Raw genomic sequence first — 19988 nt, 5'->3', positions numbered from 1 at the left:
TGCCTAAAGAAAGAACGGGTGGAAAATTAAGTGCTTACAGATATAAGAGAAGAGAAAAAAACCCCAATAAACAAATGCAGGGAAGGGACAAAAAAAGGAAATAAAAGAAAACCAGAGAAATAACTGTTCATCTGGGACTTGTTAAATGCTACATTGCAGGCAGAGAATGCTGATAGGTTGCCTCATTGCATTTGATGCCACATTTTCAGTATTCTTCCAGACTGATAACGTTTCCTTATCTGAAGGAAAAAGCACCTTTAGTGTTGCTGAGGTGGTTGACTCAAACAACCCTACGACAGGTGAGAGAGCAGCAGCTGCTGGGCTTGCTAGTCTGCCAGCAGGACATCCTCTGGGCTCCTAGCTTTATTCTTCCCTCCCTCCTTCTCTCCCTTCTTCCCTCTCCAATCAGACTAAATGACATGGAGCTTTTTGTGGGTTTAGAAGTGGCAACAGTTCAGCTTGCTCCATCCCAAGGTGCCAAAGGGTTGAAACAAGAGAAAACTCTTACAGAACATTTGTGCACTTTCCAGCTGCCACACAAGCAGCCAAAGAAACAGCTCAAGCTATGATTCAACTTCTGAGCAGCTCCGGGAAAAGGGTTAGGAAATTACCCTTACTCTTTTTTTTCAAGTAAGGGAAGCCGATGTGAAACTTGGCATAGTCTGGACTTAAAAGAAACCCCAGAAGTTGTTGGGTTGCAGCCAGGCATTCAAGACAGCAGAGCAGAGGTTCCCAACGCTGGTGTTCCCTCATCCCCTGCTTCCTTCCCCACTCCAGGGCATCAGCAACTGCACCCAGCAAGATCCTCTCCTGAATTCCCTTCCTTCCCATTCAGGATCGCAAAACATCCCTGGGGCAATTGCTCACACTGAAAAGCAACATGAGGAAAGTATTTAATGCATGTTTATGTCTTTTAATATAGTGTAGCAGCTGGAATCAAAGGCAAAAACCTCTGGGCCTCAGCACATGAGCATCGGGGACTCTCCACAGAGTCCCCTTCTAATCACTGCTGCTCTCTGGACCACAGCTTTAGAAATCAAGCAGTAGCCCCTATTGCCTAATTAGCAGAGCAGTGTAAAGCTTAGAAACAGGCATATCTTCTTCCTCCCTAAGTGGCCACTGAATAAATGCTATATCCCCAGTTCACAGTCACTTTTTACATTGCTGGAATTACCAGTCCTTTGTGTACCCACATGCTGTTACTTAAATTGCTTCCATGCTTTCATTACTTGCTCTCAGTGCTGTGTCTATTGAAACTCCTGCAAGAATGCTGAAGTGGTATTTCAAAGCACTGGGGACTGCTGGAGATGTAGCTGGAAATATTATGCTACAAGTTAAGGGGATTTTTCAAGTCTTGATAGAGTTTACACTTCCTCAGGGGAAAAATAAATTTGGGTGCTACTCCATGATGTGCAAGACAACCACTCCCACCCAACAGAGGCACAAGAATGGCACTTGCAGCTCAGTCTGTGTATATTCTTTAAATCCACCAGCAAGGTGGTAAACCCAAATAATGCTTTGAAACATGTGCAAGGAAAATGTATACATTGGGCCAAACTGTCCTGGCAAAAAATCCGTGAAGGACAGTGGATTGATGCCAGCAGAAGGTCTGTCCCACTCTTTAAATGTGTTGTTCCCTCCTTCTGCTGCCAGGAGCTGCTTTTCTAGAGCTTGTGCTGATTAAAGCAACAGGCAATCAAAACAGCCTAATGCTGAAATTTCAAAACCGCCAAAACCATTTAAATGTGACAAATCACATTTTTTTTTCCCCCACAACCAACTGCAGCTCTCAATGGCTCTGCAAGTAAATGAAGAGGGTTCCTGCATGTTTTGCTCTTCCAGGGAAACACACAGATAGACCAGACAGCTACATATCCATGCTAATTTCAACTTGCTATTTTCTTCTAGTTATCTTTCCCTGAAAAATTTCTGTGTCCATCACAAGATAGATATTGGCCATAGAAGAAATCATTCTGCCACCACCAGAACTTTTCTTCCACTTGCTCCCAGCCTCCCTTTTTTCAGTGTCTTTTATCACCCCTTGAGGCAAGGTGTTCACAGCCTGATCCTGGAAACCCACGAGCTGAGCGGCAGGGGTGTGTGAAATCCCCCCAGCTGCAGGGACGCAGGTTATTCCCCATCCTGGTGATGCAGACTGTAGCTCTCCAGGCATCAGGCACACCCCTTGAGATCACAGCACTGGGGTCTTCCAGACCCCTGCTGGGGACATCTCTGCCACAGCTGTGGCTCAGCAGCTGCCGCTAGGCAGCCGTTGGGTGTTATGCTAATGGTGCACCGGGGCAGCAGCCTTCTCCCCATCTGCTCAGAGCACCCACCTGCTGAGTGCTGAGGTTTTTTGTTTGTTTTAATGACCAGATTAGACCAGTGTTGACCCAAAGTGCTCCCAGCTTGAGAACAGGGTGTGTGTGAACACAGCTCCAGCTCGGACCTCGCAACACAGGTGCAAGCTGGATGCAGCCGTGTCTGAGCCGTGGTCTGTTTCTTTCAAGCTCCTTATCCTGCTGCAGTAAAGTCATCACCCTGAGGATAACCATGCTACAAGGTGCCTTTTTTAAACTATTGTTCCCACTAGGTTTGTTTGGTTTTTGTTTGTTTGTTTTTTTTTTTTTTTTTTTTGTTCATAACTTCCTTATGCTTAGCTTTATTTATTCAACCTTTCTGGATGACCACACAGAAAAGAACACACCTTCCATGCCCATCACACTGGGTGATACATAGAAAAGAAGGCTCTGATTTTGTGTAGTCATATTCTCCACAGCCCATGTGTATAGTAAGCAGGGGCTTGCAGTTCTTTTTTTCCCTCTACATATCTATAGAAGATTTGCTTGTGACATCTTCATTGTCACTGAGCATAGTCTCATAAAACTGCTGCTTCCCCTGAGACTTCTACAAACATTTAGGGAGGACAGGAAAGTGGAAATTAGACATTGCTTGCTGCTAAGAAGGCAGCTCATCCTTTTCAATAGGTGGGAAAATCTCTTCTCAAAGTGTTATAGGGCCAAACCTCTGCTGTGTTAAAAAGAGCTACCTCTTTCATGCCCATACACTACATCACGTAAAAGATTAAGAGAAAAAAAATCCCCTTGAATTGTTTTTTTTTTGGTTTGTTTTCAAGTTCTGCTTGTAAGAAAAGCACTCCAAAAGTGAGTGATGTTAATCTCCCTAGCTCTGCCTTGAGTCAATGGGAAATATCAATGCTTAAAGTGATTTTGAGTCATGAAAATTTTGACCTAAGTCAGTCTGCCGAGGAGGATTTCTCCAGGAAGAGGTGGTGGCAGTTAGCCTCCTCAAGGCTTCACATAGCCATTTGAGCATCCATCACATGTATATGGGATGGGAGAAGAAGGATCAAAGCTGCATGAGCAGCAAAACCAAGCCAAGACCCAAGCCCTAATCAGTGGGTGCCTAAATCCTGGATCAATTTGTCCAGGTCTTGGAGACACTCGTGCATCTTTTGTCAAATCTGGGTTCTGTCTGAACTCATCATGAAATCTATGTCTTACTAAGGAGGCAGAGGTGAAGTATTTTTACTATGACCTGACCAAACATACTTAGCTAATGCTTAGGACAGAAAATACCATTAATACAAAAATTTGTGTCCCCAGCAGTGCTGCTTAGTACACTCAAACTAAATTTGGTCTATGTATTAAGTGTAGGTGATACTACAGAAAAATCAAAAGGTGAAAAAAGATGAAAACAGCTCATAATGAAGAAAGGATTTTCTTTCTTTTCTCATCCCTACATATGTGGAAAAAAAAAAAAGGTATATTTTTACGCAGACTTAAAGTATCAAAAATTTCTCTGCAGGAGGATATTTCAAGAAAATGATATGCATCTGGAAGAAAATGAGACTTATAATGGAAGTATTTTCTGTAGCATAACTATAGTGCTACTCACACAATGCTGTAATCAAGAATAATGGAGCCCATCACCCAGAATACAGGAATTAATTCAGTTGTTCACCATGCACGCTCCTCTATTTTAAAAATGCAGTTGAATGCTTTAGCTGCCAAAAGGCTTGAGCATTAGTGCTCAGGCACAAAGCAGTTTAGAAGTGGGCTCCTTCATTTCTCACTCAGGTAATCATTAATCTCAAAACTCAATTACATACAAAAATAGAAGAAGCCTCATTGAACTTTTGATCTCTTCTGAACTGGTTCATCTGAAGGATAGTTCAAGATCATTCCTGAAGCACACATGGCAGTGCAGGATGATACTTGCTCTGTGCTGTTTCAAGGCGAAATCTTGCAAAGGCTATGCCTTGGACACAGACTGAGAAGATTCATTCCTTCCCTCTCCCTCTGCTTCTGGGAGAAACTGGAAATATTTAAAAATGGGACCTACCTTCTTTTTGGAGTGTGATCTGTCCTCCTCTTTAGTTGTTTTGCTATTTTTCCCAGTTCTGGAAAGTTTCTGCTCCCCAGACTGCTTGATGGTGATTTTGATCTCGGGTGGGCAAATATAGTTCTCCAAGTTCTTTGGGGGCTTCTTCGCTCTCTTGGTGGTCTGGATCTTTAGTTTTAAACTCCCCTCCGTGAAGTTAGCCTCCTTGATGGAAAACTCCTGCTCCTCCAGGCCATCTCCCGCCACCCATTTCTCACTGTCTGCATTGGAAGTGGAATCCACGTCTCTTCCGGAACCCAGCTCATCCTCTTCCTCAGGCTCCAGCCTCTCGCTGCTCACCGGGATCCCTTTCCCCGTGCCTGATGAAGACATCATCGTCTCCCCTGCACAGCCCGAGACAGGCGAAGGCTTCGTGGAGGTGATGGCAGCTGGCAGAAAGTCTGCCTCACCTCCCCTTTGCCGGGAGCTGCTCAAAGTCTCTCTGGGCTCCATGGCAATATCACAACACCCTGTAGTTTAGTTGGAGGGAAGGGGAGTATGGAAGGGGAAGGAAGCAAGGGCAGATATGATTCCAGGGAGCGAATGGCAACTGTCCACCAAATTCAATATCCCGGTCACCCAGAGGCTGCAAGATGCTCAGAAGAGACCAAATGTGCCACTGTCAGAAGAAAGGAGAAAAAAAAGAATAAGTTAGCACATGCACACATACATCAAATGAGTGTGGAGAAGTTTGAAAAAGAGCACAGGGCACACTCAGGCACCTGCAGCATCTCAAGGGCTTTCCTTGGAGCAAAATGGGAACCAAGGCCCACCAGCATTTCTGAGGGCTGGATCTGACACCACAAAGCAATGAACAATTGCCATCACTATTGTTAAATTGATAACAATAGATATAAATTAAAAAACAAACAAACAAAAAACAAACACCCCAACTGTTTTCTAAATGCAAACATCTTCAACTCGCCTTATGCAATAAATGAGGGGTCAGCTAGCTCTCCACACCCATAAAGCTCCACATTATCTTGATGTGGTCACTGTCACAGGGTTTATGTCAGGGAAAAAAATTAAACTCAGCCTTGGGTTAAACAATAACCCAGTGATCAAAGCACAGAAAACATGGTGCTACCCTCTGAATCAGCAGCAGAGTTTCAAACTCTGTTTCCTTCACTTCCCAGGTGTGAGAGATACATGCCCTTTGCTGCCAGCTATTCTGAGGGTAATCCTGCTTTGAATGAATAATTCATTAGAGACCAACTGCAGCTCAAGATACTCTGTGGGATACTGGAATTGGAGGAGGATCCACCTGGGCTTCTTTCAGGGCATGTCAGTGTCCCAAGCATTGAGGTGTATGGAGGAAAGCTAAACCCAAGGTTTTCTAGAGTTCCTCAAGGCCTCATTCCACTGTTCTGTGGAAAAACCTTGGGCTGGATGGTGCACAGAGTGTGCTCTCAACCTTGGGAATTTTTTCTTTCTTTAGAACATCAGAAATGGAACTCTTTGAGATGGAAACACTCTTGCTTGGGATGTTACAAAGCCTCAGTTAAAGGGAGAAGCTTTGAATTTTGAGTTGTGGCAAAAGTTATATCACCCAATGACATCTTAAAAGTAATAAAAGTAATACTTATGGGGTGTTTTAAAAGGTACTGAGGTGTTTTCACACACCCTCCCTAAAACTCCCCCACTGCCACCCCAAACACACATTCCTCTAGCAAGCCAATTCCAGCCACAAAATTAGCAGAAGAATCCACAAAAAAACTCTTAAGTCTACAAAATCAGTAGAGAGAAATAAATATATTTTTTACTACTTTAGGAGAAACAATGAGTAACACTTCTGGCAAATGGAGAAGAAACGAGGAAGGCACTGCCAGGAGTAGGTGCTGGTAGTGCAGACTGGCTCTTGCAGGAGTAGCTCCCTGCTAGATTAGCTCAGCTACACTTGACCAACTGCCATCAAGATCTGAGTACAGTCAGGGATTTCCCAGGTCATTCTTGGCAGCAATATGCCGCAGAGAAAAAACAAAAAAAAAAAATCTTGCTACCTATCACCAAATCAGAACAACAGTGCCAGTGTGTACAGCATGGCTCACCTAGAAGAAACACAAGTCCTTGTACCACTGGTATTTCTTTTTGCCTTTTAAAGGTACCTTGCTGGGACTTGAAATTCAACAAGAGTAATAACAAGTGCCTTTTATTAGTTATAGATACACATTTGCACTGGAGTCTGGCCCTATGTCACTTTTCTGACCTGGGCATGTATGGCTACTAGTGGAAATTTCTAAGTGTCCTACAGTTCCATGATATCACTCAGGGACCTCCAGCCAGGTCTCAATAGACATAAATTCAAATAAAGTTCCCATAAATAGCACAAGCTGACAACCCAAGCAGAAAGAAAAAAAAAATAGAAAAAGAAGATGCAAAAGAACTTGGAGTTGCCATCTGGCCTTAGGGATGGTTTCTGTAGCTCAGAGGAGATAGAAAAATACACCACAAAAACACTTATACTCGAGTTGCACATCTCCTGGCAATAGTGGAGAGACTTATTTCCCAGAGCTGGTGTCACTGGTTGAGATAATCTTGAGGAACCAACAGATGCAAGGTCTCATGCATGTCTGCCCTGACTCACCCTGTGGTCAGCAAGTCTCCAGTTCACCTCTGGGAAACAAGGATCCTTCAAACCCATTGTAGAGTGGGTTAGTTAATGCCCTTACAAAATGCAATGCATTTTGAACACAAACCATGTGGTAGTTGCAAATTACGAACACAATTAGTACATGAAAGCCACCCAGTTGCAAGGAGCTGCTCCACCTAATTGGCCAACTTTGCACTTTGCCTCTCCTTGTGCTTGTGGAGGTGATGGGAGTCAGAGACACCTTCCTCTTCCAACCGGCCCAATCAAGAAAAAGAATAAAGAAAGAAAAAAAAAAAGTTCTTATTTATCTGCCGTTTTAGGTTTTACACTGTTAATCTACATGGAGAGGGACACAATGTACACACTCTCCTGGGCTGCAGCACAAACACAAGGTGGTAACAGCTTGGCGGTGCAGCATTCCAGGGAGTTACCGCTCTGGTATGCACGCATGTACAATGGGCACTCTGTGCTGGCCTCCGCCCACAGGCTTTTAACCTCTCTCGCTGCTGGCTGCAAAGAGCAGGCTCTGGAGCAGCTCAGCAGGATGAGCCCGCAGCCACCAAGGGTACAAGGAAGGGACAGTCTGCCATTGCCTTTATGAACCAACCCTATTAGGACCCTCAACTGAACGGGAGCGTAAATGCAGCTCGTGGCTCCAGGACACGAAGACTCATTCAGGTTTTGAGCCATTGGATAATGTTTTATGGAGGGTGAACAAAAAGCCAGATTTCTGCTCCAGAATCTGGTTTTGAGACCCAAACGCTGGGTTATAATGTCCAAGTACTCATCCCTCCTTGGCTGTGTGCCTCCAGCTCAGCATAAACAAACAACATATAAATAAAGTCATAGCATTACACCCGTGTCAGATGAATTCATGCCAAATCCACCTTAAAACCCAACTTAAAATATTGGCCTCCTGTTCTGCCAAGAGTCTGCAGATGATATCACCAGACCCACAGGTAGCAACAAATAACTCTGCACTCAAGTGCTGCACCCAGAATTAACTGGGTCATTGTTCTAGATATCTCCTTATTCTCCTTCAGGGTTAATAGTTAAATGACTTGGGTGCAGGGACATCATACTGGTCTTTCTAGTTTGGGCAGGCTACCTGTGCTTTGACTAATTAGAATCCTCACTTCAGGTCTCTGAATGTGTAACCTCTACTGGAAACCTCCCCTCTCCAGAGTGCCTGTGAGCAGAATCATAGAATGGTTTGTGTTGGAAGGGACTCTAATGCTCATCCAATTCCATTCCCCTGCCATGGGGGAAGGGACACCTTCCACTATCCCAGGTTGCTCCAAGCCCTGTTCAACCTGGCCTTGAACACTTCCAGGGATGGGGCAACCATCTGCCAGGGTTTCACCACCCTTACAGGGAAGAATTTCTTCCCAATATCCAATTTAAACTAACTCTCTGTTGGTTAAAAGTCATTCCTCCTTGCCCTGTTGCTGAAAGAGTTCTATTTCTACTTTAAATACCCAGGACATGAAGTATGTCTAAACTTCAAAGTGCTGACTCAAGCTGCTGTTCCAGGCCTCCAATGCTCACCAGCATCAAGTCCCATTCAATAAGCAGCTACAGAGGCATTTAACCATCCAAATTAAGCTCACTGAGGAAAGTGTTACTGCTAGCAGGCTTCCTGCAGTCAAGTTAAATTTGAGGAGGATAATTCACAGGTGAATGACAATAAATTTCACAGAAGTTGGCATTAGCTCTTAATTAGGGAGAGCTTCACACTTCCTCTGATAAGTACTGAGAAATAATCGAATGCCTGCTTGCTCAGCCTTGTTACCAGTGCTCATGCTTCTTATCAGCTCCTCTGGGCACCTCAAACACTCTTCTGGAGGCAAAAGCCTTCAAGTCCAAGAGCCCTATTTGGGTCATACTGAATGTCTCCTATTAGGGGTTCTGAATATGCTCCCTTCTTCTGCCTCAGGCAACCTGGTACTTGTGAGTATTCAGATGCCTCAGCTATAAAGTGATTAAAGTGAAAATTTGCCAAGGACAAAAACAGAGGTGAGAGCCAATAGGAGGGAGGATAAATCCACCTGCTTGGGATTCTCTGTGAAATGAAAGTGGACATAATACTTGGCACAGCTTTTACCTTAAGCTTGGACTTGATCTTGGAGGTCTCTTCCAACCTTAGTGGTTCTATGATTCTGTGATTCTGAGTGTGACAGCAACCAAAATAAGAGCAAGCAAACACTGTTTTGACACATGCAAGCAAGGCAGGCTCAGCTGCCCAATGTTTCTGCAGTTCCTCTGAACTGCTCAAGCACTAGGAACACCAGCAGGGAGTTGGGAGCAACATTAAGAAGTGCTGTCCAAATCCCTTCTACACTAATACCACTGTAACTACTGAGATTGCTTTAATTTCATTCATAGAGTCCAAAATGAATCAGTGAAAAAGAAAAAAAGGTTAAACAGGTTAAAGTCAGGGGAAACAAAAGCACAGGTCTGAGGCTCATAGGGGATGCAAAGTGGAGATCACAACTTTTCAAACTCTGTGTCTATCAGTTTGCCTTTGGATCTTCCATTCTTCTGTGGGACATTGCATTGAACCCCTAATCTCTGCAAAATATTCAGAATCCTGGAATCCTCTTTACATTCCATCCTTCTAAAACCATTCACCACAAAGCACCAGAGACTATGCAGCAGTGTTTAATGATGAGATTGCACATTTCGCTTCAAAGACTTCCAGGTTGCTTCGATGTATGACACTGTGGAAATGCAGTTGCCTCTGGGTCAGAAGCCAGTGGACAAACCATGTTACACCAAGGGTAGTTTTGGTGAGAAATCTGCTTTTATGGGCAGTGTCTGTGAAACTTCAGAATTTGTCATAGGTCTTAAAAACCCAACATCCCGGCATGTGACAATCTGTGCTGAACCCAGTTAACCCATACTGGAGTAGAAAAATGGCCCAGCCTATTCCTTCATTATTGTTTTGCAAAAAAATTTGGAATGTCATGCTTGGTTGTGGTCTCTGTCCATGAACTGCCAGATAGCCAGCAGCATGATGCTGGTTGGTCAAGAGCAGACATCTGATCACACTTCTGTGGAATGGGCAAGCCCACAATATGAGGCTTAAAATTTTCTTTGTGATGACTTAAAGGCAGTTCCAGAAGATGGGAAAACTTGTAAGCCATAAAGCCGGCATGGTGCAGACAGTGTATCATAACATGATACAATACAAGTCTTCTGGGATAAAATTTAATCACTGCAATTTTTTTTTTTTTTTGAGCAAATTTGAACCAGTATGAGTTTATACTCAATCAGTATCATGTACCAATACAGTATTTAATCCATGGCTCAGACCCCTGGAGCTAGACTTATGGCAGCTTTGGACCACAACCTCTCATACTTCCTGAGGGCATGATCCTCTGAAAGAACAACCCAGCTTTGTCAGGGAGCTCAAATAATCACTGTGGCAGTTATTTTCTGTCCACATTATAGATCACACTGGAAATACCCTCTCTCTGTCACCTGCCTTGTGTCCATCTAACTGAGGTATGTAATTCATTAATAGAGTGAATTAGAAGAAATGTGATTGCTCTTCACATGAAGATTACTCTTCCCTCTGCTTCCAACTGTGCCTCTGATTTTCCCTGGATTATATGAGGACTTTCTACAAAGGGATAAGATGCAAGCTGTCCCACATGTGGGTTATCGACATGGAAACAAGAAGCAAGAGTTAATGGCAGTTGCCAGAAATATAACCTTCACTTGTTTCCATCAGATTGTGCTGAGTCCAAGAGCAACCATCCCTTTGCACCTCCTGAACAGCACTGACTGATGGCTGTGCCTCAGTGTGCCAAAGTCTGGCAAAGGGAGCCAGGAAAAGTCACACTAGAGGGAAAAAGACATGGTAAACCACATATCTATCACAGCCAGATGAAGCTGCAAGCATCCTGCCCAAGACAAAGAGGCAGAAATAAATGAAAATCCAAGCACATCTGTAATTACAGAGGTATGTAAGTGCGCACATTACACACACACACGTATCTGTCTTTTCAACATAGACACATTTAGAGTAGATTATGGAATCATATCTGACCCCATAATTAGGTTTGTAAGTTTATAATTAGATCAGATAGTCACCTTTCTATGTAAGTAACTATCATACAGGACTTTCAGGAGGGCCAACTGAATGATTAAACAATTGACACAGCCATAAATCACAAGGACAATATAAACAATACTGCCCAAGGTACAGCTCTGGCCAGTGTAGTGAAGCACCCATCTGCAGGAGCAGGAGAGGTGCCCATCATGCTGCCCAAGGACTTTTACAAGCTTCTGCCTGAGAACTCTTTCAAGGTTTTGCAAATCTACTCACTCAAAACCTAAAGCTGTATCAAAGTGTTGGGAAAGGGAGTGCAGTCATCAGACCTGAGAACACCTTCTCACAGAGGCTTCTAGTCTCTGAAAGGGTCAAACTCCTCCCATTTGTTCCCTCCAAGGTAGGCAACAAAAATTTGGTTTGTGTTGGAAGGGACCTTAACAACCGTCTTTTTCCAACCCCCTGCCATGGACAGGAGCACTTCCCACTAGACTAGGTTGCTCCAACCCCAAGTCCAACCTGGCCTGGAACACTTTCAGGCATTTACAGCTTCTCTAGGAAATCAGGGGTAGTGTTTGATCCTAATGACATCTAGAGCTGGCATGTGTTTTTTGCCCATTTTCCTTGTGAACATCAGGCCTCCAGGATAGTGAAAAGCAGAAGGAGATGCCAGCTGTTCCTCAGGTGATTACAACCCAAAAAGTCAAGCTGGTAGATTTGCCTAAGTCAGGTCACCACTAGGTTGCTCAGCTCCCAGACCAATCATCATCACTCTCAGCGTGATGTACAATCAGAAGTGACTCCTGGGATGACCCAAGAGACCAACCACCCTGAGCACTCTGCTGGATGCAGCAGAGTGTGTGCCACTGCAAGGATAAAACTTATTCCATTAACAACAGCCATAAAATTCTTTGGGAGGAAGTGTCAATATGCAGAGAAGGGGACTTAATAACCTACTGTGTTCCAGCCAGCTCTTGCCAAGCATACCATCCTGGAGGTAGCAGCAGCTACTCCAGGCTACAAATGGAAAGTTTTATGGGTATTTAGGGAAAGGTTATTGGCACAGAGATCAGCCACAGAAAGCAAACCCGTGTACAATTCCATCATCTGTGCTACCAAACTTTCCTAGATTGACTCTGCCCTTGGAGAGCTGCCATCATATACAGTAGCCTCCTTCTAACACTGTCATGGCAGGCCAATAATCTCTTCTCCTCCCTCTGATCAAACATTTCCCTCTGCATCATGAAATGTGTGGAAAATTATTTCTTTGTATGAATCATTAATGAGAGTTTTGTTTTTATTTACTGCTGCTGCCACAGAACTTCTTTCACCTATTTTTTTCCCTCCTCCATTATTTCATTTTTGCTTGCATATGTGCCAAATAGACCAGCTACCTCTTCCTTTGGGAAAAACAAATAAATAAATAAAATCTAACAACACATCTGAAACGAAATGCACCATGTCTTGGCTCAGCATCCATTCCTCAGAGCTGTAAGTGATGGCACAAGGAGGACCTAAAAGGCTTCAATCCAGGATCTATCCCGTGCCCAGTCTGTACAAACAACACATCTCATGTTATTCCATTCTGCATGCTTCAAACAATGCTAGGGGTAAGAAAGGTTGGACTTTGTCCATCCAAGGCACTGCATTGTGTGTTTCCATGCTGAGTAAGCAGTTTTGTCTTGCTTGATGCTGTATAATACACCAACAAGAGGGGATTGTGAAAAAATGAGGTGTCTAAAGGGCATACAAGAAGAATAGCAATAATGTAGAGTATTTAAAGGAAAGCATTGGGAGTGCCTTGTCCTACAGAGTACATCAGTTTTTTAGGGAGAGTGTCAGGGCCAGAAAAACCAAGAACTGTCTCTTAAAGCATCATAAAGAAAAGAAGAAAAAGACAAAGAAGACAAAGAAGATGACAAAGACAATGAAGAAGAAGAAGAAGAAGAAGAAGAAGAAGAAGAAGAAGAAGAAGAAGAAGAAGAAGAGGAGGAGGAACAAGAACAAGAATAACAAGAACAAGAACAAGAACAAGAACAAAAAATCAGAAGGCAAAAGCAGCACAGGACACAAGTGGATGCAGCTGGATGCACATGGGACATGCCCACAGTGCTGGAGAAGTGATATCAAGAGGCACAAAAATGTTAGTTGGGAGCATGCTGATGGGAAGACCTGAGGCCAGGAATAAAGGCAAGATAAATGACCGCTGCTGTGGGCAAAGAGAAGGAGCACCTTTGCCTCTAATGAGGGCTAAGAGGAAGTGGTTACAGAAGTGCTGTGTGAAGTTAAATCAGAAAGAGGTGAGTATCCACAGGCCTGAAAGGTGTCTCCAGCTCAATTACTTTACAGTGCTCTTTGCACACATCAAACTCCCTCCAAGGCAGCACAGAGGGTCAGGAGCCCCAGATTCACCATTCAAATCCCTATTGAAGCAGGACCAGCACTTGGGATTATTACTCCTATAGACTCATAGATTCATTAAGGTTTGAAAAGCCCTCTAAGATCATGGATTCCAACCATTCCCCCAGCACTGCTAAGGCCACTCCATGTCCCCAAGTGCCACATCCACACATTTTTTTGAAGACTTCATACATGGTGATTTTAACACTTCCCAGGGCAGCCTGTTCCAATGGCTGACCAACCTTCCAGGAAACAATTTATTCCTGTTATCTAATATGAACCTCCCCTGGAGACCTTCAGGCCATTTCCTCTCATTCTGTCACTTGTAATGCTACAAACACCACTGACTTCATGAGGAACTTAAAAGATGGGATGGGAGAGGAATCCAATGTCAGGTCAGTCCTGGGTACCACCTCGCTTCATCAAATGATCCATGGATTGCTGTCTCTTCATTTGAATTCTTCACTTAGCTCCCAATCAAACAAAGTTTGACCTGTTGGCTGTGATGGGCCAAGAGAATACTGAACTGAGCTGTCTGTGCTGCTGCTCCTGATGTGGAGATGGCTGTGGGTTTTAACAAGTTCTCAGTTCCTACCTAGAAGCATGCTGCAGCTTATTTTTATTTTATGTTTTACTCACACTACTTTTTTTCCCAAACATTTTGTTTAAGGGCCTTGGGAGGTCTGTTTGCTGAGCTAAGAGTGAAGAAAATGTTCTGTCCTAAAAGCCACACCTAGAAGACAGCATGTTTTAAGAGCAGATGTCTCTTCAATGCTGTTGATAGATGTGGAGGAGCAGGACTCATGCTCCTGTGAATACCTCCTACGACAGAGAACTTAATCTAATGTAACTAACACCTGTGAAAAAAAAAGACATTTCTGAATCCTATCCAACAGGATTTGTTGGGCCAGTGCCCTTCTCTTTAAGCCAACAACTACAAGAATACCATTGACTTCAGGATGTCTACACTCCAGTCTGTCATGGGATCAGAAAACATGGCCTCCAGTTTTTGTCTCACTCAAGCACCAAAAGATGACAGAGGCCATCAAGAAGCCCGAATCCATAAGATAGAGACTGAAGTCCTCTTTAAAAGCATGCAGTTAGATTAATTTAAAAAGGGAAAGTGTTTCCTTTTACCACTCTTACTTTTTCTGAACTGATTGAAAACAAAACTGATAGCTGGAGAGGCTTACTCAACTTTTCAGGAAGAAAATTGTCATGAAACTGAGAGAAAGCATGCCATTTTTCAGCCCATTAGTTGAAGATTTATGGAAATTACAATGATGTGCATGTGTGGGTTAATATTTTAAACTGACTTGCAACCTTAGGAACAATGGACATGTATAGTAACACTTTGCCCAGATGCCTGCTACAGCAGGCACAAATGTGTACAGTCCTGTTTGAACACTTACTGAACTCCCCCAGTTAAGCTTTGTCTCTGATCCCTTCCAAAAAAGAACTAAGGGATTCAGCAGAGAGCTATTCCCAGTATAGAATTCTATTGAATCCCCGCTATAGTGCTCCATAGGAAGGCTTTAGAGAGGAAAAAAAAATAAAAAAAAGAAGAAGAAGGAAAAAAAAAAAAGAAAGAAAAACTACAGGAAGGGTTTCCTTGTCTAGGAAACTAATAGGATTTCAGAGGAGTTTCAGTTTCCCATCACATTCTCCAAAGCCAAATATTTAGCAAGTCCTGAGGAGAGGTAGACATGGATAACAGCATCACTCCAGAATATGCTGAGTCTGGAAACACAGGGGGGAGTAAAGCAAGTGTCCAAGTCTTAGAAATCACATCAGTAGGATATTCAGGATATGTGGATTTATATAGAGGGAAGACCTGCCTGTAACACATTGCAGCTTGACCTCTGGTTTGAGTATCATCAGTTTCTCCCTTCCATCTTAAATCTGGCTTCTCCATCTGCTAAAATGCCAGGACAGAAAGAGAATGATTCATTGTATACATATATATCTCAGTTTTAAAGGTTAAATCTAACAAAAATTTCAAAGCAACTTAAAACCTCAGGCTTCCAATCTTTAACCCATCTCTAATTTTGAGGTATTTGAGTGAGTCCTGGGTTATTCCATGCTTGCCTACCACACATTCTTCTGAAAAGATTTCCCAAGCACTGTTACAAGTTATATACCATACTACAGTAGAGGAAACTGCTCTAATTGCTGCCACTCTCACAGAGCCCTTGTCTGCCCAAGACTGCACAGCAACCCTTAGGGTACCAGGAATTTGCTCTTTCAGAGGCACTGAGAAGATGAATAAGTGACCCTCATGACAGTATTTAGCCACAATCCCAGCTCCTCCCAATAACTTGCAGAGCCAAGCCTTGGGCCACCTGGTGCTGTGGTGCTCACCAGGGCAGGCCAGAACCTTATCACTGCCTTATGACCTCATGTTTGTGTGGAAATTGGCCTCCTCTTGCATGGCTTTTCCACACATTGTGCTCACTTTCAAAAGGGCACATCAGATCAGCAGCACTGCACAGGAAAGGTAATTCAGGCTCATCCTCACCACCTGCACAACTCCTGTGCTCCCTGGAAAACCCCTGAGCTGGATGGACAAGTACACAAGCCCACCAGAGAGCCTAGTCATGAGCAAGAGTAAACATGACCCAGGGATGTGTGAGCAGCCCCAGGGTCTGTATTCCCAGAGCATTTCCCTGGCCACCTTCCTCTTTGGTCACCTGCTCTTCTTCAAAGTTTCTACTTGGTCTTTTGAAGAGACGTAAAAGACAACAAAACCCTAAATGAAATAATGTCAGAAGGTTTATTTTCATACCCAGTCATCCCAAACCTTACTGAAAAGCTCATCACTGCATTTGGACAATTTGTCCTCCAAAGTAAATTCAGTTCCAAAAGGGCAAAATTGCTCTTAACTCTGCTCTCTCTCAAGAGCTGATAAATATAAATTAGCTACTTCCTCCACTCATTTCCTCAGCTCTGAAAGATTCTCTGATTGCTTTTATTCAATTTAAGAAATTATTTTGTCTTCTTTTATTCCCCCAGCTGTTTATTCCCTTAACTTTGTTCTCTCTATAACCAATCAAATATGAATTTAGAATCCACGTGCCTGTTGCAGAGCTGTGCTGGGTCCCAGCATCCAACAGACCTCTAAACAGGTCCAAAAATGCAATGAACTTCTGAAGGCACTTCAGGTGAAGCCTTCTCACCAGGAGAAGAAAGAAGCAGTCTCCAGGTATTGCTAAACACATGCACTTACAAACTGATTTCATGTCTATATCAGAAGGAAAAAGGAGTCCCAATATCAAATATTTGCAAATCACTTTCAGATCTGACAGTCCCCCCAGGCTCAAACACTGAGTTGAGGGATTCTGAAGTCCATCTTTAATCAAGGTGACAATTTCCTAAAAGTCTAAGTCACTTTATTTCCTCAGCAAGAATAATGGGAAAAGGAGCTTTTTTGTATCAAGCTGGAAAGAGAGAAAGGAATGAGAACAGAACCAACAACAGCAGCAAAACCAGTCCCAGTAGAAACCACAAGCCCTGCAGCAACACTGGGAAGCTTCTCTGCTAAGGTTCTCCTACAGAGTCTTTCCTTCCTCACTTCAGACTAGCTCTAAACTTTGGATTTATGCTGCCCTAAGGTTTCCTGGACTCCCAGCAACAGGGAAGGCTAGACCTTATCATGGATTTCCTCTGTCTGCTTACTATTTCATAGGTCACCTATATTAGAAAAATATTTCTCCCTGTGAGGGTGGTGAGGTGCTGGCACAGGTTTCCCAGAGCAGCTGTGACTGCTGCATCCCTGGGGGAGTTCAAGGCCACATTAGACAAGGCTTGGAACAACCTGGGGTAGTGAAATTGTCCCTGCCCATGGCAGGGGGTGGAATGAGATGATGTTTAAACTCCCTTCCAACACAAATCACTCTGTGATTATATGATTTTTACACTCAGATTTGCTGCCCTCGTCTCATCACCAGAAGCATACTTGAACACTGAACTTACAAATCTAAAACCCTGCCTGCCTGCATACTATGGTAGGCAAAAATGGTGCTGCATTTTCTGAACACAGCTTAAAATATGTCCCTCCATGCTTCATGGAATGCATGTTGGCAGTTATTAAGTCTGCCTTTCAATGTTGTTGCAGACACACAGATCAAAGATACTCCAGAGATAGGTAGTTAATGGGAAGCAAGGAAAACTGCCTAGGCATATGGTTAAACAAATCAGTCACCAGTTCACTGGGACATCTTTCATTTCCATCACAGCAATGTCTTGGATCCCAGAACTGTTTTCACGTGGTTCATTAGACAATAGCCTTTCTTGCTACTAGTTAGGTCAAGAGTCAAAATTGCTGTGTAATTGCAAGTCTCAGGGCACAAGGCAAGAGTTTTTCAGTCCTGGCGGGTGTTGTCCAAAGGGGAAAGAAAACAGAAGGGAAAAATTATGTGTGAGCAATTGAGCCCTACTGAGAGGGAAAAAAAGTCACTGAAACTGGGATTAGGCAAATCTGGTAATGGAAAACAAGAGTCCTATTGGTAAATTGGCACTTGCACCTAAGAGATGTGTGTGGTAGGGAAAAGGAGCTCAAAGAATGGGTCAAAAAAGAGCAGAAGAGGAGATTAAGCAGCATCTGAAGCCAAAAAATTATGGTTGCACCTTTTTGAGCAAGTAATTCCTTGAGTTAAGTAAGCACACAGCCACAGCAGTTTTTATACAAGAACAGTTCCCAGCATAATCAAAGTACAATATTATTGAAAACAATACAAAGCAACTTCGGTAAAGAAACCAGTATATATCAAATCAAGCTAAATAGCTCAGTTATGACCATTATTATTAATAAATCATGGCCACTGTTTCTTTTGTTTGCCAACAACCAGCATAGCTTATGGCTCTGCACAAACCTAACACACCATTTTATAGCATTTCAAAAAGTGCATCCTCCTAAAATGATAATGTGTTAATAATCTGTGCTGGGCTTTTTGGCAGGAATCAAAAAGCTCAAACGACTTGAAATAACATCAGCTAAAAATTATTTATTCCCCATCCCTAGTTGCAGAGAAAACAGAGGTTTTCTTGGCTCAGTTACTTCTCAATAGACTTCTGGTTTCAATTAAAACTTTGAGTCTGAGAAGTTTAAAAAAAAAAAAGTTGAAGCCAATAAGAGATGGAAGAGAAGTCTCCATTCACTGAGTGTTTCTGCTTTTGTTTTTTTTCCTATTTTTACATAACCCTTCTGAGCTAAGAGGCTAAGAGCACAGATTAAAGTACAAGTCCATTGTGTGGATGTTTTTTTTTTTTTTCTCCTTTCAGCTAAAAAACAAATTAAGATGAAAAAAAGTTTCTCCTTTGAGTGCAAGCAGCTTCTGATGAGGGGCATAATCTCAGCAAAGACTGAGTAAGTGCAGAAAGCTGTGCATAAAACTGACACTTTAACATTTTCCCATGAATGTGTCCAGTCCCTGGAAATGTTCAAAGACAGGCTGGATGGGGCTTAGAGCAGCCAGATCTAGGGGAAGGTGTCCCTGCCTTGAGGGAAAATGTGACTGGGATGAGATGAGCTTTAACATCCCTTCCAACCAAAACATTCTATGATTCTATTATTCCCTGATAAGAATATTTTTTTGCTGTCCATAAAATAGGGTCCACTTGTTTCCTCAGGTTCATGCTGTCGCTACTTGTCTCTACGCACCTGATAATGCCATTTCTGTAGCCTGCACCAAGTCAATCCTGCATGCAGGGGCTTTCAAACCAGTAATCGTTCCCATTTGGACCCATAATATTCCACACAGGACTAGATTTGCCAGTAGCCTTTTCCTCCTTCCATCCACACCAGGAGGCTCAGATGTTCTCACGCACAGCAGATCACTGACCAGTTCTGCCCTCTCCTCTCCCCACTCTTCTGCATCTCTTTGCTGTGTGGCAGATGGACATAGAAGGACACCCCCACCCCAGAGTGGGGCCACTGCGGGCCTGTGGCTAATGAAACACCTCTGTACACCGGTGGAACAGCCTGCCAGGCTCCCCTCCCCTCCTCCCTTCGTCCTCCCACTCCCCCCAGAGCCCGGTTGGGTTAACCCGGCTCACGGCAGCCGCGGGGACACCGCCACCCCACGGTACCGGAATGAGTGGGTACTCCCCTCGTATCTCCCCTCGCATCCCCCGTGTGCATCCCCCATGCACCAGCCACCTCATCACCCCTCCCGAAGCCAGGGGAACCTGCCCACTGGGGGTGTCCGAGTCGGGGTGTGCCCTGTCTCCCCCCGCCTCCCCGGGTTGGGCTCCGGGCGGCCAAGTGCCTTTTCAGCATCAGGCGTCAGGCCCGGGATTATCGGGGCCGTTTATTTGAAGCGGAAACGAATCGGAAATCCTTCTCTCAACTGCTTTTTGGAGACATAAATACAGCAGGAAGGGGCAGCGCGGGGAGCGCCGTGCCCGGTGGGGCGGTGGGATGCTGGGATGCAAACACACGGACACGCTCACGGCTGACACACACACTCACTCACACTGACACACGTTCCCACCTGGGGATTCAATAAGGGGTGCGGGAGACCCCAGTTCCCCTTGCCC

General features: G+C 43.8%; 1 protein-coding gene across 4 annotated transcripts in view; it reads right to left on the bottom strand.

Annotated features, from left to right (window-relative positions):
* SETBP1 (SET binding protein 1) overlaps nt 1–19988 on the bottom strand; it is a 267683-nt gene that overhangs the window by 246199 nt on the left and 1496 nt on the right. For all 4 annotated transcript variants that reach the window (XM_077790259.1, XM_077790257.1, XM_077790258.1 and 1 more), the window contains exon 2: nt 4366–5023. In XM_077790259.1, the coding sequence (XP_077646385.1) occupies nt 4366–4857 (492 nt within the window). In that variant the 5' untranslated portion in view covers nt 4858–5023. The remainder of the gene's footprint in view (nt 1–4365; nt 5024–19988) is intronic.

The sequence above is a fragment of the Lonchura striata genome, chromosome Z (genome assembly GCF_046129695.1).
Source record: "Lonchura striata isolate bLonStr1 chromosome Z, bLonStr1.mat, whole genome shotgun sequence".
NCBI classification, from domain to species: Eukaryota; Metazoa; Chordata; class Aves; order Passeriformes; family Estrildidae; genus Lonchura; species Lonchura striata.
Note: the sequence above shows the minus strand (reverse complement) of the source record. Positions and strands in the feature narration are given on the sequence as shown.